The 24,433-nt window shown below is 43.9% G+C and overlaps 1 protein-coding gene across 2 annotated transcripts in view; it reads left to right on the top strand.

Moving 5' to 3' along the window:
* LOC126249747 (histidine decarboxylase) overlaps positions 1-24,433 on the top strand; it is a 413,856-nt gene that overhangs the window by 241,650 nt on the left and 147,773 nt on the right. For both annotated transcript variants that reach the window (XM_049951428.1, XM_049951427.1), the window contains exon 7: positions 15,849-15,992. In XM_049951428.1, the coding sequence (XP_049807385.1) occupies positions 15,849-15,992 (144 nt within the window). The remainder of the gene's footprint in view (positions 1-15,848; positions 15,993-24,433) is intronic.

Genomic DNA, 24,433 nt, shown 5'->3' with positions numbered 1-24,433 from the left:
CATTGTTCATCTGGTTCATCGCCATGGAAAATACGTCCACATGGAACACAGCTACTCATTTCGTAATTGTCTAAAATGGAGTATACTACTGCTAAGTTGTCGTCAACTTCGACTGAATTTCAGTTGGCAATTAAACATCGAAAACAAAGAATACAGGACGACTCTGTTCAGATTTATCCATTTGAATGAAATATACAGAACATGACTATTTTCGAAAGCTTTATCGACAAAATAATTACGTGTATCAAATGTACAATAGATTCAGATAACTGCATAACACGTACCGAAGTAGCAAAAAGCTAAATTTCATTCATGTCTGGCCTTCTCCGTGCGAGGCCGCGATCTCTTCACCTTGTTCTGTTATCTTTCAGTTACTTGTTGTCACAGTACTTTCAAGAAATGCATTGTCACTCTACAGTAGCTTGTTGTAAATCATTAACTGACGTCTATTATTTTGCCAGTGAGTTGCTAAATTCACTGAACTATCGGCTTTCGATGGATGTGAAGTGATGTTCTGAGGCTATTTTTCTCAATTCGGACTAAAATAATTAATTCTGATCTGTGGTAAAATGATGCAACTGTTTAAAAAACATTTCATAAAATACAATTTTTCGCACACTGTTGCAACATGGATGAGATCAGAACCACATATACAAGACTTAGATGAAATGAAAGGACGCACTGGTAAAAGAAACTACTGTCAGCAAGTTTAATGCAAATGGATCGACAAAAACTGTCGTGTGATGTGGGAGAAAGAAAATATTGAAATTATTGTTCCTCGGTGATACCAAACTTAGCGAACCAACATCAAATGAAGTATCGGCAAATTATATGGAAGTAGAACACACTTCATCACTCTCCAAATCAAACGTGCCTGCACAAATTTAATTAGGTGCTCTCCGGAAAACGATCTTTGTAGTTTTGCAGAGATCCTACAACTCAAAAGGTTTACAAGAGACGATCACCAACTATGTACAGTATAATCAGAGGCAAACGCATACATGATATTAACGTCAGAGTGACCTATGCGAAATGCTAATTGTCCTAACCAATTGGCGTTCATACCAAGAGCTTCAGTTGTACTCGTGCAACGGTGCACACAGTGATGGTCATCATCGCAGGTAGCAGTTTGGTGGTTTGTGGTAAGTTCCCATGGGACCAAACTGCTGAGGTCATCGGTCCCTAGGTTTACACACTACTTAATCTAACTTACGCTAAGGACAACACACGCTCCCATGTCCGAGGGAGGACTGGAACCTCCGACGGGGGCAGCAGCGCGAACCGTGGCAAGGCGCCTGAGACCGCGTGGCTATCCCGCGCGGCACATGTAGCAGTTGCCAGACTCAACCATCATTCAAGAACTGAAGTTACAAACAGATTATCCCAAACACTCCATCACTACCTCCTGCAATAATGTAGCGTCATACTGTGTCAGTGATTGAGGAAGGAATTGGAAGCATGGCTTCAGCGCTGCGAGCATTAAATACCCAGCGCATGTTATGACATTAACGCATATAGTGCGATGTACATATTATTTTATTTATTTGGCAAATAGCGTAGGGCATCACATATAATCATATACAAAATATTGAAACAACGGCTTAGAAATGCACAAAAGTTCATACAAAAAAAAGTGCACTCTAAGACAAAAAACGACACACAGCGATGGAATCGTCCCAGAGGAACTCTGAATAGCAGTCTGTCGACTTCCACATCTTCGGATAGTTGGTGAATTGGAAACAAAGGATTGCTTTGCATTTTAGTAAACTTGGTATTTGGAATGGGTGGATATAGCAGAGTGTAGGTAACCTACAGGTACAGGTTCCAGATATTATCCGTATATTGCGTTTTAATATTACTTCGACCTTCTTTACATGTGTGTTACTGAGCAACATTGAAGCACTATACTCCGCAACAGTACACCAGACTCGGTCCTGAAATTTGCAGCCGGCCGAAGTGGCCGTGCGGTTAAAGGCGCTGCAGTCTGGATCCGCAAGACCGCTACGGTCGCAGGTTCGAATCCTGCCTCGGGCATGGATGTTTGTGATGTCCTTACGTTAGTTAGGTTTAACTAGTTCTAAGTTCTAGGGGACTAATGACCTCAGCAGTTGAGTCCCATAGTGCTCAGAGCCATTTGAACCATTTTTAGCCTGAAATTTGCATAGTAGAGGTAAATGATCTCCGTGTGGTGCCACAGACATTTAGCAGAAGATATGACAGTTTCGGCGTTTCATGGCACTCCCCGTTAGAGGTTGCCTATGGTTTAAATTTCTGAGCATGGTCACACCGACATATGTTGGGGTTTCAGTATATAGAGAAATGTATTCTCAGTATGCACTGTAAGTGTGTGGTTTTCCAGTGTGTTCCTTAAGTAGAAATATGTGACCATTATTTTTGTCGGGCTAGTTGGAAACCTCCACTAGCTACAGGATTGTGCCAAGTGTTTAAATCTTTCGACAATACTTACTAGGCCGGCCGAAGTGGCCGTGCGGTTAAAGGCGCTGCAGTCTGGAACCGCAAGACCGCTACGGTCGCAGGTTCGAATCCTGCCTCGGGCATGGATGTTTGTGATGTCCTTAGGTTAGTTAGGTTTAACTAGTTCTAAGTTCTAGGGGACTAATGACCTCAGCAGTTGAGTCCCATAGTGCTCAGAGCCATTTTTGAATACTTACTATCCCGTTTCCGTACTCTCATGATGAACAGCAATTTCCCAGTCTGAATTTTATAGCGTCTGTATAATGCATGTTGGCGGTATACTGACTGGAAAGACGGGATGCTTGAACGAATCCTTCGGGGATCTCATTGAAACAAAAAAAGTATGGCGCAGAGATAGTTCTAAATCAAGCTCTATCTCCAGACAGTGTCATCTGCTGCTGTCAGGTCGACGAACGCAACAACTGTCATTTAGATGTTCCTGGAAGCCTGCTCCTATGTTTGTGCTCAATGCTAGTATTTCGTCTGTGCCGCTTCTTTTTGTTTCGTAGATATTTTATTTCATATCAAAGTATCTGTACCGTTACGAACTATTCTGTCCAGCAGTTTACACCTGGTGTTGAACAGGGCAATTCGACGATGGTTGTTTGGTATGTTATTTGTTGTTGTAGTTGTGGTCTTCAGTCCTGAGACTGGTTTGATGCAGCTCTCCACGCTACTCTATCCTGTGCAAGCTTTTTCATCTCCCAGTACCTACTGCAACCTACATCTCTTGGTCTCCCTCTACGATTTTTACCCTCCACACTGCCCTCCAATACTAAATTGGTGATCCCTTGATGCCTCAGAACATGTCCTACCAACCGATCCCTTCTTCTAGTCAAGTTGTGCCACAAACTTCTCTTCTCCCCAATCCTATTCAATACTTCCTCATTAGTTATATGATCTACACATCTAATCTTCAGCATTCTTCTGTAGCACCACATTTCGAAAGCTTCTATTCTCTTCTTGTCCAAACCAGTTATCGTCCATGTTTCACTTCCATACATGGCTACACTCCATAGAAATACTTTCAGAATCGACTTCCTGACACTTAAATCTATACCCGATGTTAACAAATTTCTCTTCTTCAGAAACGCTTTCCTTGCCATTGCCAGTCTACATTTTATATCCTCTCTACTTCGACCATCATCCGTTATTTTGCTCCCCAAATAGCAAAAATCTTTTACTATTTTAAGTGTCTCATTTCCTAATCTGATTCCCTCAGCATCACCCGACTTATTTCGACTACATTCCATTATCCTCGTTTTGCTTTTATTGATGTTCATCTTATATCCTCCTTTCAAGACACTATCCATTCCGTTCAACTGCTCTTCTAAGTCCTTTGCTGTCTCTGACAGAATTACAATGTCATCGGCGAACCTCAAAGTTTTTATTTCTTCTCCATGGATTTTAATACCTACTCCGAATTTTTCTTTTGTTTCCGTTACTGCTTGCTCAATATACAGATTGAATAACATCGGGGATAGGCTACAACCCTGTCTCACCCCCTTCCCAACCACTGCTTCCCTTTCATGCCCCTCGACTCTTGTAACTGCCATCTGGTTTCTGTACAAATTGTGAATAGCCTTTCGCTCCCTGTATTTTACCCATGCCACCTTCAGAATTTGAAAGAATTCCAGTCAACATTGTCAAAAGCTTTCTCTGAGTCTACAAATGCTACAAACGCAGATTTGCCTTTCCTTAATCTAGCTTCTAAGTCGTAGGGTCAGTATTGCCTCACGTGTTCCTATATTTATATGGAATCCAAATTCTTTGGCATTGGAATTATTATATTCTTCTTGAAGTCTGAGGGTATTTCGCCTGTCTCATACATCTTGCCCACCAGATGGTAGAGTTTTGTCAGGACTGGCTCTCCCAAGGCCGTCAGTAGTTCTAATGGAATGTTGTCTACTCCTGGGGCCTTGTTTCGACTCAGGTCTTTCAGTGCTCTGTCAAACTCTTCACGCAGTATCGTATCTCCCATTTCATCTTCGTCTACATTCTCCTCCATTTCCATAATATTGTCCTCAAGTACCTCACCCTTGTATAGACCCTCTATATACTCCTTCCACCTTTCTACTTTCCCTTCTTTGCTTAGAACTGGGTTTCCATCTGAGCTCCTGATATTCATACAAGCGGTTCTCTTTTCTCCAAAGGTCTCTTTAATTTTCCTGTAGGCAGTCTCTATCTTACGCCTAGTGAGATAAGCCTCTACATCCTTACATTTGTCCTCTGGCCGTCCCTGCTTAGCCATTTTGCACTTCCTGTCGATCTCATTTTTGAGGCGTTTGTATTCCTTTTTGCCTGCTTCATTTACTGCATTTTTATAATTTCTCCTTTCATCAATCAAATTCAATATTTCTTCTGTTACCCAAGGATTTCTACTAGCCCTCGTCTTTTTACCTACTTGATCCTCTGCTGCCTTCATTACTTCATCTCTCAAAGCTACCTATTCTTCTTCTACCGTATTTCTTTCCCCCATTCTTGTCAATTGTTCCCTTATTCTCACCCTGAAACTCTGTACAACCTCTGGTTTAGTCAGTTTATCCATGTCCCATCTCCTTAAATTCCCACCTTTTTGCAGTTTCTTCAGTTTTAATCTATTTTAATGTTATTTGGGTTACCTGATTTAATTATAGCGTCTATTTTTGCTCCATTGCGGAGTTAGGGTATGCTTTCTGAGTTTCTTATATCAGTGATAAATCTTGAGAGCCACTTTATTCAGTACTTCGCACAGTTAATCAGAAATTCCACGTGGATAACTTCAGAATCGGGAGCCTTTCCCGGTTTCGTTTTATTCAGGGCAGCAGTAATTTCCTAAATCGAAACGGGTTAACAATAAGGTGGACATTTTGCAGATTATTATTTTAAAGTTTTATAGTTTGGTTCTCCGTAGATGGTATGAACGTGGTCTCCTAGAACCCTAGATGTTTTCATCGTGTGATTTCCAACCGTGTTTGGTGATATGTTGTTTTGTTAGTTTGACGTGTAAACTGATTGCTCCCAGTTTGCGTAATAGAGACTAGACCAGTAGTTCCCAACCTTTCTTAAACCATTACCCCTGAGTGCAAGCAGACATTAGCTAGTTAGTAGCCGCCCCCCCGCCTCCCCCCTTCTGGCTGTTGTTCTCCTCTCCAACGTTAATACAAACTTCAGCACCTAACTAAACTGTAGAATGAAAAACTTTTATTTTTAAAATGAAGAAAGATGAGTGATATTTAGTGTGTGTAATGGGGGGGGGGGTTGGATGTTAGAATGAATGATGAAGGAATTCGTGGGTGGCGCCTCGCAAGTACTACGCAGAACTCCTTGTCAGATAAGGAAGCCAACTATCCACAGTGAGGGTAGACACTTGCTACAGGACATACTTAGCCTGCATTACTCCTCTCGGTTGCGGCACTTGCTTCACCTGCACACAGCAACCCCACTTAAAATCAACCAAGCTACAATTTGTGCACTATACTCACTGTTCGTAAATTACTTGATTGCTGCACTCCTTACTTCTGAACTGGCAGAAATTGAAAGACTTCAGGCTGTTAATTTTTTGTATCTGATCGCAGCCACCAATATAATAACAATAATGCTGTGTACAGCATTATAGTAGTCCTTATGTAGTTACAGCATTATAGCAGTCCTTATGTAGTTACTGCTGTGTCATGCTGTCAATTAATTTTAATTCATTTATTTGTTTCGAAGCGAGTAATGAAACAATTTCTGGACCACTGAAGGTACTGTCTACAACTTGGAGAATACATCTTCTTGAAATATTTAGCATTTATTACGTATATGTCTCACTTTTATCACCAATGAACAACATATGTGTGTAGTGAGTCGACTATGTAACGAACTGCAACCTCCACACCATTAATGCTATTAATTGAGAAAAATTGATTATTAATAACTTATATAATTAGTATTAGAGTCCTAAAAACTGTGTATAGTAACGATGTTTTGAAAGTAATTTTGTTTTGTGACTGAAACAGAACCTAAGCGTTTAGTTTTTACCCCTCAGAAATGTTCATTTTACCCCTCAACCGGCAATTACACCAAGGTTGGGAACCACTGGACTAGACTACAATGTTTAGTCTCAAGACGTTCAGTTGTCTCGTTGTCTCTAACAATTTGGCACGCCTGTTTTGCGCCTAGGTTATGTAAAACTTAATCCCCAACCTCCCTGTCTGCACCTTCAAGGAAGTCGTTATACAGTTCCTCGCAGTGTTCACGCCATCCCGAGGTGTGTTCCCACCTAAAACCTGTCGGGATCCTGTCTTTCGCAGAGTTTAATTTTATTACAGCACCAACTAAACTTTTGGTGTTTCGGTAGATTGGATGAATCCACCCAGGTCTCTCATAAAGCCTTCCCGCGACGAGCGACCAGTTAGCAATGCTGAAATTCAATCTGGGAGAAAGCATGGTGCTATTATACACACATCAAAAAAAGTTTTGCATCACCTCGGTTCCCAGAACTGCTGAAGATAGACGTTGACTGTGGATATTTCATCACAGACACAGTCCCTTTGACTGGTTAGAGATGTCACTAAACCTGCCCAAATATGTAAACAACCATGCATGAGCAGCGCCTATTAGACGGAGGGGGTCCGACAGCCGATCAGTTGCAGTCGTTCCACCAGGAAGGAGGTACACGGCTCGTGTTGTCTGTAGTTCAACCATGCCTAGACGGTCAATACCGCGGTTCCATCGCGTCCGCCTTCTTACTTTGTGCCAGGAAAGGCTCTCAACAAGGGAAGTACCCATACGTCTCTGAGTGAACCAAAGCGTTGTTGTTCGGACATGGAGGAGATAGAGAGAGACTGGAAATGTCGATGACATGCCTCGCTCAGGCCACCCAAGGACCACTACTGCATTGGATGACCGCTACCTACGGGTTATGGCTCGGAGGACCCCTGACAGCAACGCCACCATGTCGAATAATGCTTTTCGCGCAACCACAGGAGGTCGTGTTACGACTCAAACTGTGCGCAATTGGCTGCATGATGCGCAACTTCACTCCCGAGGTCCATGGCGAAGTCCATCATTGCAGCAACGACAGCATTCATTGCGGTACAGATCGGCCCAGCAACTTGCCGATTGCACTGCTCAGGATTGGCATCACGTTCTCTTCACCGATGAGTGTCGCATATGTCTTCAACCAGACAATCGTCGGAGACATGTTTGGAGGCTACCCGGTTAGGCTGAATGCCTTAGACACACTGTCCATCGAGTGCAGCAAGGTGGACGTTCCCTGCTGTTTTGGGGTGGCATTACGTGCGGCCGACGTACACCGTTGGTGGTCATGGAAGGCGCCGTAACGGCTGTACGATACGTGAATGCCATTCTCCGACCGATAGTGCAACCATATCGGCAGCATAATGGCGAGGTATTCGTCCTCATGAACGACAATTCGCGCCCCTTCGGGCACATCTTGTGAATGACTTCCTTCAGGATAACGACATCGCTCGACTAGAGTGGCCAGCATGTTCTCCAGACATGAACCCGATCGAACATGCCTGGGATAGATGGAAAAGGGCTGTTTATGGGGGATGTGACCCACCAACCATTCTGAGGGATCTACACCGAATCGCCGTTGAGGAGTGGGACAATGTGGACCAATAACGCCTTGATGAACTTGTGGATAGTATACCAAGACAAATACAGGCATGCATCAATGCAAGGGGACGTGCTACTGGGTATTAGAGGTACTAGTGCGTACAGCAATCTGGACCACTACTTCTGAAGGTCTCGCTGTGTGGTGGTACAATATGCACTGTGTGGTTTTCATGAGCTATAAAAATGGCGGAAATGATGTGTATGTTGATCTCTGTTCCAATTTTCTGCACAGGTTCCGGAACTCTCGGAACCGAGGTGAAGCAAAACCTTTTTTGATGTGTGTACTATCTGATTAAAAGTATCCGGACACACTATGTAATGCAGAATTGATAACTAGATGTCAAGAAAAGTAAACCTGTCGGTATAAAAAAAGGAGGCGGGGGTATTGTGTTGTCGGTATAGGAGCAGCAGCAGCGGGATGGGTAGATCAGGAGAGTTCAGTGACTTCTAACGTGGACTGTTCACTGGAAATCACCTCTGTAACAAATCTATCAGGGAAATTTCAACCTTTATAAAGTTTCCCGAGACGACTGTGATGTGATTGTGGAGTGGGAAAGCGAAACCTTGTATACTGACGGACAGGGACCGTCGAGCATTGCGGAGGGTGGTTGTAAAAAATCTCATGAAAGCAGCGAAGGTAATCAGTTGTGAGTTCCAAATTGCTACCAGCAGTCCACCTAGCACAATGACAGAGCGTACCGAGTTAAAAAGAATATGGCACAATAGTCGAGCAGCTCCTAATAAGACACACATTTCTCCGGTCAGTGTTAAGAGACGCTTGAAGTAGCGCAAAGAGTGACGTCATTGGACGTTGGATGACTGGAAACGAGCGATTTGGAATGAACAGTCACGCTATATCCTGTGGCAATCCGATGGAAAGGTATGGGTTTGGCGAACACCTGGTGAATGTTACCTGCTATCATTTGTAGTGTCAACAGTGAACTACTCAGGAAATGGTATTGAGTTATGGCCTACATTTCGTGATTAGTGTATGGTCCCCTTATTGATAGAAAATGTTGTATGTGGAAGGATATGAACACTTTTTACTGCATTATGTGCTGTGTACAGTACAGGCATGATTTTTTGTATCGGCATGACAATGCACCATGTCAAAAGCAGCATCTGTGAGGACATACCTCAGAACAATAACATTCCAAAATGGACTGGCCTACGAAGAGTCCTGATTTGAAGGTGTCTGGAGACTTTTGACCAGATAGTGTACGTGGATACTGATTCCCACTTGCAGTGCTGTTGACCGATATTGTGAGTGAGGAAAGTTAGTGAGCACTTTACGGAAGGTTCGCAAGCGTAGAGTTATGTCACTTGTATTGAAAAAATATTCAAAATTTTAATCCAAATTTAGTATTAGACGAACGGCTTAAGTAAACTTAGCATTAATTAATTGATTGTAAAACTATACAAATATATTTACCCCATTTGTGAATCTAACAACACATTCACGAATGAATGTGATGTCTTAGCGCCACTGTCTTTTGGATTTATATCAATAGGAAATGGTTTAGAGCATGGGGATGTAGATGCTGTGAGTCATCCTCTGTTGTACCTTTTTCCTATACGATCTGCTGTAAGATGGCTCTGAGCACTATGCGACTTAACTTCTAAGGTCATCAGTCACCTAGAACTTAGAAATAATTAAACCTAACTAACCTAAGGACATCTCACACATCCATGCCCGAGGCAGGATTCGAACCTGCGACCGTAGTGGTCGCTCGGCTCCAGACTGCTGTCAAAGATTTGACGTAAATGAAGTACAAAATGAACGAAAGTAATTTTTTTTTAAATTAATCATCACGACTGCAAATCCACAGCTAAAATAAACGTTGCCTGATTGTGATTATTTAGAATTTTGCCATCTAATTTCTGTATACGCTACGTACAACGAATACAAACTATATACACTAGTGGCCATTAAAATTGCTACACCACGAAGATGACGTGCTACAAACGCGAAATTTAACCAACAGGAAGAAGATGCTGTGATATGCAAATGATTAGCTTTTCAGAGCATTCGCACAAGGTTGGCGCCGGTGGCGACACCTACAACGTGCTGACATGAGGAAAGTTTCCAACCGATTTCTCATACACAAACAGCAGTTGACCGGCGTTGCCTGGTGAAACGTTGTGATGCCTCGTGTAAGGAGGAGAAATGCGTACCATCACGTTTCCGACTTTGATAAAGGTCGGATTGCAACCTATCGCGATTGCGGTTTATCGTATCGCGACATTGCTGCTCGCGTTGGTCGATATCCAATGAGTGTTAACAGAATATGGAACGGGTGGGTTCAGGAGAGTAATACGGAACGCCGTGCTGGATCCCAACGGTCTCGTATCACTAGCGGTCGAGATGACAGGCATCTTATCTGCATGGCTGTAACGGATCGTGCAGCCACGTCTGGATCCCTGAGTCAACAGATGGGGACGTTTGCAAGACAACAACCATCTGCACGAACAGTTCGACGACGTTTGCAGCAGCACGGACTATCAGTTCGGATACCAAGGCTGCGGTTACCCTTGACGCTGCATCACAGACAGGAGCGCCTGCGATGGTGTACTCAACGACGAACCTGGATGCACGAATGGCAAAACGTCATTGTTTCGGATGAATCCAGGTTCTGTTCACAGCATCATGATGGTCACATCCGTGTTTGGCGACATCGTGGTGAGCGCACATTGGAAGCGTGTATTCGTCATCGCCATACTGGCGTATCACCCGGCGTGTTGGTATGAGGTTACACGCCTCGGTCACTTCTTGTTCGCATTGACAGCACTTTGAACAGTGGACGTTACATTTCAGATGTGTTACGACTCGTGGCTCTACCCTTTGTTCGATCCCTGCGAAACGCTACATATCAGTAGGATAATGTACGACCGCATGTTTCATGTCCTGTACGGGCCTTTCTGGATACAGAAAATGTTCGACTGCTGCCCTAGCCAGCACGTTTTCTACATCTCTCACCAATTGAAAACGTCTGCTCAATGGTGGCCGACCAACTGGCTCGTCACAATACGCCAGTCGCTACTCTTGATGAACTGTGGTATCGTGTTGAAACTGCATGGGTAGCTGTACCTGTACACATCATCCAAGCTCTGTTTGACTCAATGCCCAGGCGTAGCAAGGCCGTTATTACGGCCAGAGGAGGTTGTTCTGGGTACTGATTACTCAGGATCTATGCACCCAAATTGCGTGAAAATCACATGTCAGTTCTAGTATAATATATTTGTCCAATGAATACTCGTTTATCATCTGCATTTCTCCATGGTGTTGCAATTTTAATGGCCAGTAGTGTTCATACCTTTGCTTATTGTTGTTAACTCACGTGAAGTGTGCTATTCTGTACGCTGAGCAGAGCAGCATTTACGCGCAGGTCATCTAGGCAGCCACCTAGGTACCACATCACATAGACGCCCGCAACACAAAAATTTAAAATAGGAAATACACTGACTGACGAAGAAAATGAACCACCCAGAAGGTGAGTAGGAAACGCAATGGGACTTAATGGGTTGACAGGGTACATGCTATTATTTCAATGATTACAGTAGTCAGTCAAATTGGTAAAGAACTTAACAGAATGAGCCCACGTATCAGTATGACGTTGCACACCTTTTGGCATGGATGCGTGCACTGATTCGATTAGGAAGGGTGTCGTATGGCCATTGTATCCTCTCCTGTAGCATGCTGGTCCACACCTGTTGTAAATAGTCTCTAGTAACCTGAATACTAATGCTGGAATGGAACTGACTTCGAGCTAGTCCCATACATGTTGTATCAGGGGCAGATCTAGCGATCTTTCATGCGGCAAGAGTACCTCAGCTTCACATAAACAGTTCATAAGTGGGCTAGCAGTTTTCACATGAAAATAGCATCACGGTACTGTTGCATGAGACGTAACACATGAGGACGCAGTATGTTGAGCCATCAGAGTTCCCCCAGCCATGACCGTAAGTCATACCTGATGGCTCGTCACTCCATGATGCCAGGAGTTACATCGCTGTGCATCACCAAAATGGTTGACGAAGTGGACCGCACTCCAGGTTGTTGTCGTACTCGCCAACGATGGGTGTCAGGTGTTGTGCTGAACCGTGATTCATTCCGGAACGCATTGCGACACCATTCATCAGCACCACACCACTCCAAACGCAGCCAATTTTTATGTTGTGTTAACGGCTTGGAACGATAACTCCCTAGTCCGGCCCCTGCTAGTCTCCGACCAATAGCGTGGGATGACACAGAATGTTGCAGGGAGTCCATTACTTATTCTCGGACGTGCTCTGTGCACAGTACGGTGATCGTCCCATGTGGTGGTCCGACGTTGTCTTCCGGACTAGTATGCCTGCCCCCAGGTTCCCATGCAAGCCCACATCAAGGCACTGTCACATCCGACCGCCCCGAAAACACGATTCAACCATTCGGCCAAATCGACACCCACAGTGAGGCAGCTTTCAAACTTTGTCAGATGTTGATAACGCTTTCTCATACGAGTACGCGGCATCTTTGTGTCGTTCACAGTAATCACTCAATATCTTATTCTGTTTACGCACCATATATACCCTACTACGCCATGTAATAACACTAATGCAATGTGTTCTACCTGTCATTGATAACTGCTGCTCTGATGATTTACATACCCACCTATGGTGTTTAGGCTTAGCTGTACATTGACATTCGTCCATAGCTTGTGGGTGCTTCACGTTGTTTGTCAGAAAGTGTATCTTTATTTTAAAATTGTGGTGCGGGAGCTCTTACTGCCATACAAGATGTCGACATGACGTTTTTGTATGAGCTTGTTCAGCTGTGTTTTTCAACGGGAAACTGATGAAATTTGAGCCAACATTCACCTCTCTCACCCCTTGCTCCCTAACATCCAGTGCCCAGAGGCGCCCGTTCAGACGTGCGACGCTATAGTTGGTAAAATCACTGAAACTTTTGAAATAATGTTTAACGAAATTTTGCCAGTTTGAAGCGACTTCGATTTCGTAGAAAGTCCATTTCTTCCATACCGCATTTCACCCAAACTAGGACCCGTAAATACAGTATTTTTACTTCGTGTCACGAGACGCATGTACTGCTGTTGAAGCGGGGGAAATCCAAATTTTCATATACCTTTACTGGCTAACTAGATATAGAGGGAAACGTATAAGACGTCTTCAGATCTAAAGCGTCTGACAGATAGCATACTGACTCGTGACGTCGTAGCATGGTCAAGCGACTATCATGACCGTTATAACGGAAAATTCTGCTTCGGTTAGTATTGAAAGTCATGTTTTAAGACCCACAAACCATGAAGATATCATATGTACCTTCATTAATATAAATTATAAGCGGTATCCAATTGACCATTAAGACTTAATGTTATCCATTTATGTTTCTACAGGAAAAATTAGTAGCATTCAACCGTAATTTATGCCCTACACAAAACTCAACAACGAATTTCGAGAGACAATGCTCTCATCATCAAGTTGTAGACAAGTGTAATGTGCTGCGAATAAAAAGAAAGAAAGAGCCTTTATCATTTAGCTACAGTGTAGCAGGTCAGCAACTGGAAGCAGTTAATTCCATTAATTATCTGGGAGTACGCATTAGGAGTGATTTAAAATGGAATGATCATATAAAGTTGATCGTCGGTAAAGCAGATGCCAGACTGAGATTCATTAGAAGAATCCTAAGGAAATGCAATCCTAAAACAAAGGAAGTAGGTTACAGTATGCTTGTTCGCCCACTGCTTGAATACTGCTCAGCAGTGTGGGACCTGTACCAGATAGGGTTGATAGAAGAGATAGAGAAGATCCACAGCGCGCTTCGTTACAGGATCATTTAGTAATCGCGAAAGCGTTACGGAGATAATAGATAAAATCCAGTGGAAGACTCTGCAGGGGAGACGCTCAGTAGCTCGGTACGGGCTTTTGTTGGAGTTTCGAGAACATACCTTCACCGAGGAGTCAAGCAGTATATTGCTCCCTCCTACGTATATCTCGCGAAGGACCGTGAGGATAAAATCAGAGAGATTAGAGCCCACACAGAGGCATACGAACAATCTTTCTTTCCACCAACAATACCAGACTGGAATAGAAGGGAGAATCGATAGAGGTGCTCAAGGTACCCTCCGTCACACACCGTCAGGTGGCTTGCGGAGTATGTATGTAGATGTAGATATTTCATTGGATTAAAGCATTAAAAAGTCTACCAACACAACTGCGGCTTTCACAGATGAAAATGGAAGAAAAACACGTTGGAGTATTGGTCCTCATCTTACGTTAAAATCGAAGACTTCAGTCAGTGGCAGTCTCGTCTCGCAACCCATACTTCACCAGGCCGCTTTGTGTTCATCTATCTTGGGCCCCAAGAGTGTCAATTTGACGCTTATGCAGAGCTCCGGGGTATGTTGTGAACAGACACGTCCGCGGTATTACTGCTTAGGCGTAGCTAGTGACTCAACCATAATGGTGTCCTACAGATCGCCTGCATTCTCCTCATTTCAGTCTATGGTCGTTAGCTTCTAGATATTTCGTCAAAGAAGCAATGCAGATTTATAATTACGTATCTGCCTTAAAATAATTCTACAAAGGCGTTAAGAAATCTGATTCCGTTGTCATTACCTTGCGCATTCAAAATATTGCCTCGTTTCTTTTCATAAATGGCGATCTCCAGTTCTTCCAGCAAGTCGAGTTTCCTCTCTTTCTTTTCTATGTGCAAGATTTCCAAGTCTTCATTTATTCCCTTAAGGGGATGACCTGTTTCATAAACATGATTCACAACAGCTGATTTGTCATAATTACCCAGCCTGAATGCATATTTATGTTTGTTATCTGTCCAATATACTATGAATCACAGGATGCGCAACGAATTTTATAAACTATCGATCTTTCTAACTTATTTATCTTTTTACCGGTGCCATGTATCAAGTTATACGCCACTAGCCTATTTGTCTGGAACGCTATTTTAACATCACGCAGCTTAAAAATGGTTGGTTGTTTGGTTGATTTGGGGGAGGGGACCATACAGCGAGGTCATCGGTCCCATCGGCTTAGGAAAGGATGGAGAAAGAAGTCGGCAGTGCTCTTTCAAAGGAACCATCCCGGCATTTGCCAGAAGCGATTTAGGGAAATCGCGGGAAAACCTAAATCGTCCTCCCGAATCGAGTCGAGTGTGCTAACCTCTGCGTCACCTCGCTCGGTGTTTAAAAATGTCCGCGAGGTTTTGCGAGACAGTTCCATAATACCACATTGTGAACTTTTTCATTTTTTCACGTTAGATTTATTCTTTCTGTTCGTATTACTTTTTGTGAACGCTACAGTTGCGTTGGTAGACGTTTTAGCGTTGTAGCTCCATGAGCCAGCTATCAAGTTGTCTTAAAACTTTCATTTCAAGGCCGATTGTTTTTAAAAGTATTGTATTTGAATTAAATATTTAGCAAATATTTACTTTGTTATCTTGCGTTTTTCTTGTAAACTTGTTTGCTTATAGTTACGATATGTTATTACTAAAACTGAAATACTGATTTTTGTGTACATATTAATCTCAACTATTGGTTTTTTTAAATATAGTTGTTAATAGAGATGTTAATGAATCACATTAAGTTAAACTTTACGTGTGGAGATGATAATTGTTATAAATTTTCAATTATTTCTCACAGTTTAACTTGCTCCTTTGGAACTCATCCAGCCATAACGAGTGTAACTGTGCAGAAAATGCCATAAATAATATAAAGTAAGCGGTGGATGTGTAAAGAAGTGATGTGTGGTGGTTGCAGGCACATTCGTCTGTGGAGAAGGCGGGGCTCATCGGTCTGGTGCAGATGCGCTTCGTGCCGAGCGACAGCGAACTCAGCCTGCGCGGGGACCGCCTGCGCGAAGCCGTGCGCCGCGACCGCGCAAAGGGACTCATTCCCTTCTACGTGAGTAGTCATTCTAACGTAAAAAGCTTATTTTTATCTGCTCCTTCATCAGAATGTTTCAGACTACAGAGAGAAGTGAGTCGTCAACGTTAGGTATGAACAATTTTAGTGCTTGGTCTGGAGTTCAGGACGCCGCAGGTACTGGCAGAATGTTGTTATCCGCAGCTTTATTCGTAAATAACATCCGACGTCCAGTCTATCAGTTTTAACACTTTGGTCATAAGGAACTACCTCTGGGTCTTTAGCCCAGAGAATTTGACGCCATTTTTGTAGCGACAGCTGTTGTGGCGGAAGCATCGAACCAGTTTATTGCTTCCGGAAGCTAGGTTTCTGAATATAGCAAACCAAGGCTCAGCGTTCTGGGCCATCGGGACCGACCGACGGCCGTGTATCCCTCTGCCAATGGCGTCACGAAGGTGCGGTACAGATGGTCATCTGATTCCGGGGCTGAGTGCATCCCATACCCGCCCTCCCACCAAGGAAAAATTTCTAGCAATATCGGGAGTCGAAGCCGGTTCCTCTGCATAGCAGGCAGACACGCGGGCCACTGAGATACAGAGGTGGAATTTCTGAATACGGAGTGTTAAATACGAAAGAATTCCATATTTTTAGATGTGGTAGTATGGACCAAAACAAGACAAAAATGTCCATTAGACATGGACCCTAAAATGCAACCCTCAAGGGCTATGAGCACTTGTTCATCGTCGCTGCAGTGAAACACACTCTATTACTGGAAGCTGTTTGCTGTTAAGAACGACCTACAGAACGCAGTAAACAAATGAGTAACCCAAAGAGAACATATTATTCCGTTACTGTGAAACAGCAGAGCCTCTAATATAATCCGCTTGCTATTACATACGATCTGCCCTTGTGAGCCATCGCTAAGGGAGGGGCTCAATATGGTGTTCATTCATATTAAGGCATCCTTCTGCCAGACGTCTTAGGGGAACCACGCACTCTCTGAAAAACTCCGTCTTTGTCATGGATGCGCTGGCAGGCATTAATGAAGCGTTCCTGTAAAGTTCGTACGTCACCAATGGGGCTTGCATACACCAAAGATTTCGGGTGTTTCCACAACGAAAAATCGAAGGAATTATGATCGGGAAAATGAACTGGACAACAAACTGGACATTCCCGACCAATCCGTAACGAATTAAATATTTGTGTGAAGTGTTCTCGGACATTTCGGAGAAAATGGGCTGGTTCGACACCATGCATGGAACACGTCTCTAACAGTTGTGTACTGCATGCTGTATCCATGGAGAATAATACACGATTGTGTCCTCAATTGTTTAATTGTCATTCATAATAGCAAAGAGCTTGGGGTAGAGGAGATGCGTTTCACAGTAGCGAAGATGAACAAGTACTCATAGCTCCTACGGTATGTACACTGAAGAGCCAAAGAAACTGGTACACCTATCTAACATCGTGTAGGGCCCCCGCGAGCGTGCAGAAGTGCCGCAACACGGCGTGGCATGGATTCGACTAATGTCTCAATTAGTGCTGGAGGGAATTAACACCACGAATCCTGATGGGCTGTCCATATATCGGTAATAATACGAGAGAGAGGAGATCTTTTCTGAACAACACGTTGCCAGGCATGCCAGATATGCTCAATAACGTTCATGTCTGGGAAATTTGGTGGCCAGCGAAAGTGTTTAAACTCAGAATAATCTTCCTGGAGACACTCTGTAGCAATTCTGGATGTGTAGGGTGTCGCATTGTCCTGATGAAATTTCCCGTGTCCGTCGGAATGCACAATGGACGTGAATGGATGCAGGTGATCAGACAGGATGCTTACGTATGTGACACTTGTCAGAGTCGTATGTAGACGTATGAGGGGTCTCATATCACTGCAACTGCACATGCCCCACTCCATTACAGAGCCTTCACCAGCTTGAACAGTCCCCTCCTGACATGCAGTGTCCATGTATGCATGAGGTTGTCTCCATATCCGCAGACGTCCATCCACTGGAAACAATTTGAAACGAGAGTCGTCCGATCAGGCAACATGTTTCCAGGCATCAGCAGTCAAATGTCGGTGTTGACGGCTCCAGGTGAGATGTAAAGCTTTTTGTCGTGCAGTCATCAAGGGTACACGAGTGGGCCTTCGGCTTCGAATGCCTATAGCGATGGTGTTTGGTTGAATGGTTCGCACGCTTCCACTTGTTGATGGGCGAGCATTGAAATCTGCAGCAATTTGTGGAAGGGTTGCAATTCTGTCATGTTGAACGATTCTCTTCAGTCGTCGTCGTTCCCGTTTTTGCAGGATCTTCTTCTGGCCGCAGTGATGTCGGAGATTTGATTTTTTTCCGGATTCCCGAAATTCACGGTACACTCGTGAAATGGTCGTACGGGAAAATCCCCACTTCATCGTTACCTTCGGCATGCTGTGTTCCATCGCTCGTGCACCGACTATAACACAAAGTTAAAACTCATTTAAATCTTGAAACCCGCCGATCTAACAACTGCGCCAGACACTTGTCTTATATAGGCGTTGCCGTCCGCAGTGCCGCATTCTGCCTTTTTACATATCTCTGTATTTGAATTCACATGTTATGCCAGTTTCTTTTGCTCTTCAGTAAGGGAAAATCCCCACGTAATTGCTACCTCGGAGATGCTGTGTTCCATCTCTGGTGCGCCAACTATAACACCACGTTTAAATTCACCTAAATGTTGATAACCTGACACTGTAGTAGCAGTAACCGATCTGACAACTGTGGCAGACACTTGTTGTCTTATATAGGTATTGCCGACCGCAACACCGTATTCAGCCTGTTTACATATCTCTGTATTTGAATAGGCATACCTATACCAGTTTCTTTGACGCTTTAATGTATTATACAGCCCACGTTTACTAGACATTTTTGTTTTGTTTTGGTTTATACCGTCTGCCTCCGTATATGATTGCAGGAGGCACGGTAGCTCAGCGACTTCGGTCGGGAGAGTGACCACCCTCCGTAATAATAATAATAATAATAATAATAATAAGTACCTGGGAGAAATCATCCAGCCATCAGGGATCAACCTAAAGGCCAATGAGGAAAGAATAAAAAAACTACAGAAAGCATATAAACTCACGTGGAACTATTATAACAAAAAGTCCATATCCATTAACGCAAAATTGAGGCACTACAACACCGTCGTACTTCCGGAGGCACTGTATGCATCTGAAACAACACAAATAGGTGGGCAAACTAAAATCAAAGAAATAGAGAAACAAGAAAGGAAAATTCTCAGGAAAATTTTTGGCCCGATACAAGAGCAAGGAATCTGGAAGAAGAGACCAACATCAGAATTATATAAATACACAGACAAGATTACAGATACAATAAGGAAAAGAAGAATGCAGTTCTACGGACATATCCACAGGATGAATGAAAACAGAATTTCAAAGCGAATTCTTAAAGTCATCAACTCAGGCAGGGGAAAAACAAAATGGATAAAAGAAGTTGAAGAGGACCTCAGACAAGCACACATAACAGTAAATTATGCAGAAAATAGAACTGAATTCAGGAACATCATCAAAAAACATAAATTTGACACCACAACACAGAAGAGAACAGGATGCAAATGGACAGCGGAGCGAAAGAAACAACACAGTGAACACATGAAGAAAATTTGGGCTCAGAAAAAACATAAACAATCATCATAAAGGAATTCAAGTTCAAACGCTCTCTTAAATGGGAATAATCGAAAATAATAATAATAATAATAATAATAAACGAGTGTAGATCTCATCGAAAGAATTTGAAAGATCTCATGCGACATCCGCAAAGAACCGCTCGCGACGTAACAACGCAGAAACAAATCAAAAGTAAGTACACAAGAAAAAGGGAGAAAACTACAATGCGGGGATCTGGGTTCCATTCCCGGTAGTGCCAGATATTTGAAGTTGATAGGAGGACTGGAACGGGGTACACTGAGCCTGAGCCATTTGATGAGCTGCTTGAATGAGAAGCAGCAGCACCAGGTCTGCTAAACAGACAACGGCAGAAGAGTGCTATGCTGACTGCACGCTCCTGCATATCACATCTCGATGAAGCCATTGGCTGAGAATGACACGGCATTCGGTCTGGTCTGATTGGGCCATATGTCACCAGAACGGCGGTGTTTTCGTTTACTTTTCGTCCGTACTACCGCCTCTCAAAATATAGATTTTTAAATACCTTGTATAAGTCATACAACAATCTATATACGGGAGCTGGTGACTTTAAATGTACTGATTTGTTGCTTATTTTATCGGTAGTTCTCAGACACGAAGCCGTTCACCTCTGTCTTCTGTACTTACTATCTCTTGTAGCTTCCTCCGAACTAAAGATTCTAACTTTTCTACAGGTTTGACTCTAGCCGTCTGTAACCATACAACCCTCCTATTCAGCTATTAAAGTGCATTAAGGAAGATAGGCACTTAGATTCGGTGCGTTGGATTTTCTGTGCTGGACAGGGCGGATACTGCGAGTTGCTAGTGGTGCCGACCGCTTGCAAGTCGGAGACACCGCCGATTCTCGGAAATAACCAACTTGAACGCCAGAACTCGAGTACAGGCAAGTTTCCGCGAGCACCCGAAGACGAAGACTTCCTATTGTCCTGCAATGGAGTGGCTACTAACGAACACTGCGCGCCAAATAAAGTTTCAGAAAATCACAGAAAAGAGATAATTAGAGTAATACAACAATGATCAAAACTGACACGTTTAGAAGAGTGAAGTAGTAGCTTACGGTAGAAGGACGTCTGACTGAGATAAGAAAACAAGAATTTTATACAAACAAATATTAAATTGTGATTAAAAAATGTAGTCAGAGTTTGGAGGATGACCGCACTGTGACAGACTGTCGCTTTTTAAGAAATGCGGAACTAGCAGAACGTGGCACGTGTCCAGGAGTCTGTCACTTCCCAGAGAGACATGCTAAAGTTCACCTCCAGCAGAGGCTTGGTGGTTTTGACTCCTCATGTATGCTTAGTAGACTGAGGAAAGCGTAATGATATGTCGTCATGGTACTCCGAAAAGGCGTTGATACTAGCAAGATTTAAGGTAAATTAAAATTGTGACGTTTTTGTAGACAGACTATGAGTCGTATGTTAATACCAGCCACGTGCTGACATTTGCGATGCTACGCTAATGCTTTACTAAGGGCATTAGTAACGTAAGTGTAATAAAATTTAACGTATTTAATTACATATTTTAGTGAAGTACTCAAACTCCTACACGACTTTTAATGTAAGTGTCATATTTTCAGCCAACTTCCTCTCGTTGCATTCCGGGGCCAACTTAGACATAAACAGACATACTAATACAATTTTGATAAACATTTTTGGAATACAGTGATCAATAGATTATTATATTTTGACTAAAGTCATTGAAACATAAATGGTGTGATCAAGACTGAACTTTAGTCAAAATGTAGACATAATAATGCTTTTCACATCCAGTTCACGGACGTTTAGACTTTGCAGGAGGGAAAAGTGTTTTCTCTTCATGCAGAAATCACTTAAACCGAATATATTTTTTCTCTTAGTAGCGGGCAGGTGTAATTGTAGCCCCTGAGTGGCCACCAGGTGGACAAAGTGTTATTTGTCGAGACTCCAAGCTGCGGCCACTCAATGGCTACAAAGACGAACTTACATGGTCGATATTTACCTTAAGTAATTTTATACCTAGAACCTATTGGTGTGTTATAAGTGGCTGAAATCAACTCAATTACGAGCGGAGATTTTAAATGTTGGAAAATACACTCCTGGAAATGGAAAAAAGAACACATTGACACCGGTGTGTCAGACCCACCATACTTGTTCCGGACACTGCGAGAGGGCTGTACAAGCAATGATCACACGCACGGCACAGCGGACACACCAGGAACCGCGGTGTTGGCCGTCGAATGGCGCTAGCTGCGCAGCATTTGTGCACCGCCGCCGTCAGTGTCAGCCAGTTTGCCGTGGCATACGGAGCTCCATCGCAGTCTTTAACACTGGTAGCATGCCGCGACAGCGTGGACGTGAACCGTATGTGCAGTTGACGGACTTTGAGCGAGGGCGTATAGTGGGCATGCGGGAGGCCGGGTGGACGTACCGCCGAATTGCTCAACACGTGGGGCGTGAGGTCTCCACAGTACATCGATGTTGTCGCCAGTGGTCGGCGGAAGGTGCACGTGCCCGTCGACCTGGGACCGGACCGCAGCGACGCACGGATGCACGCCAAGACCGTAGGATCCTACGCAGTGCCGTAGGGGACCGCACCGCCACTTCCCAGCAAATTAGGGACACTGTTGCTCCTGGGGTATCGGCGAGGACCATTCGCAACCGTCTCCATGAAGCTGGGCTACGGTCCCGCACACCGTTAGGCCGTCTTCCGCTCACGCCCCAACATCGTGCAGCCCGCCTCCAGTGGTGTCGCGACAGGCGTGAATGGAGGGACGAATGGAGACGTGTCGTCTTCAGCGATGAGAGTCGCTTCTGCCTTGGTGCCAATGATGGTCGTATGCGTGTTTGGCGCCGTGCAGGTGAGCACCAAAATCAGGACTGCATACGACCGAGGCACACAGGGCCAACACCCGGCATCATGATGTGGGGAGCGATCTCCTACACTGGCCGTACACCACTGGTGATCGTCGAGGGGACACTGAATAGTGCACGGTACATCCAAACCGTCATCGAACCCATCGTTCTACCATTCCTAGACCGGCAAGGGAACTTGCTGTTCCAACAGGACAATGCACGTCCGCATGTATCCCGTGCCACCCAACGTGCTCTAGAAGGTGTAAGTCAACTACCCTGGCCAGCACGATGTCCGGATCTGTCCCACATTGAGCATGTTTGGGACTGGATGAAGCGTCGTCTCACGCGGTCTGCACGTCCAGCACGAACGCTGGTCCAACTGAGGCGCCAGGTGGAAATGGCATGGCAAGCCGTTCCACAGGACTACATCCAGCATCTCTACGATCGTCTCCATGGGAGAATAGCAGCCTGCATTGCTGCGGAAGGTGGATATACACTGTACTAGTGCCGACATTGTGCATGCTCTGTTGCCTGTGTCTATGTGCCTGTGGTTCTGTCAGTGTGATCATGTGATGTATCTGACCCCAGGAATGTGTCAATAAAGTTTCCCCTTCCTGGGACAATGAATTCACGGTGTTCTTATTTCAATTTCCAGGAGTGTATAATTTGATCTTTCAAGTCTAGAAATAATTTGAGTAGGCATTGATATAACTAAATTAACATCGCCACTAAATCAGTTTATCTGTTCATTTCAGAGGCAAGAGTTGTTGCTAAAGAAACTATTCTAAATTTATTCAGAGGAAGTCATAATTTACAGGTTATGCATTAGGTACCTCCAGTGGTATATTACATTTGGATTTGTAAAAGTACCGTAGGCTGTACGGTCTAACGCACTGCTTTCCGAGCGGATTGGTGGCGAGGTTCGGTGTGCCGGCCAGTCTGTGGATGGTTTGTAAGGCGGTTTTCCATCTGCCTCGGCGAATGCGGGCTGGTTCCCCTTTTCCGCCTCAATTACACTATGTCGACGATTGCTGCGCAAACACTGTCTCCACGTACGCGTACACCATAATTACTCTACCACGCAAACATTTGGGGTTTCAATCGTCTGGTATGAGTCGTTCCCGGGTGCGGGGGTGGAGGTGTGGGGGGAGGGGGGGTCCACTGGGGGCCGAACCGCACAGTAACCCTGGGTTCGGTGTGGGGCGGCAGAGGGGTGAGGGACTGCTGTAGCCTGTTGTGGGGTTGTGAACCACTGAGGTCTATGGCGGGGACGAAGCCTCTCCGTCGTTTCTAGGTCCCCAGTTCAATACAATACCGTAGGCTACCATAGAATATCATTAGTGGGCATAAGCTACGATAATTTTCCTAGTAGCCTTGGTGAGTTAAGGGCGTACCCGCGTTACCTGTACGTTAGGTGTGTTGCTCTCCTATCGGGCGCTACCTTGTATCGATCACTTTGTTTACGTGTGCGATTAGTGTCTTACTGGATTCCCCTAGAAAGTGATGAACTGTCTAGAAATTGAGAGAGGGTATACAAATGGCCTCACAACTCTTAACTACAGAGTTATCCTTCGGTCTGTTACTTAAAAATAAACAGTATTTAGAGCAAAATTGAAATTGTAAATGTTTAATGCAGCTTTTATTAGAAAATTGTTGGTATGTGACGTGAAACGGAGGCATGCTGTAGTGATATAAATTTTTTTTAAAAAATCAGATTTATCATATAGCGCTAGAAAACGCAACTTCCTCAGAAAAAAGTGAAATTTAAAAAATATAAAAACCAAAAAATATATCAAATATCGCTTCAATACATCGTAGAACTTATATGTACATGTTTCTGTTATTTATAAATAGCTTTCGCATTTATCATTAATAACAGGAGAGTCTTGCCTTTGATCATGACGAAGTACGTTCTATTGAGTACAAAATAACAACAATAGTTATGT

The sequence above is a fragment of the Schistocerca nitens genome, chromosome 3 (genome assembly GCF_023898315.1).
Source record: "Schistocerca nitens isolate TAMUIC-IGC-003100 chromosome 3, iqSchNite1.1, whole genome shotgun sequence".
Lineage (NCBI taxonomy): Eukaryota > Metazoa > Arthropoda > Insecta > Orthoptera > Acrididae > Schistocerca > Schistocerca nitens.
The sequence above is the reverse complement of the archived record's forward strand: the minus strand, read 5'-3'. Positions and strand labels throughout refer to the sequence as shown.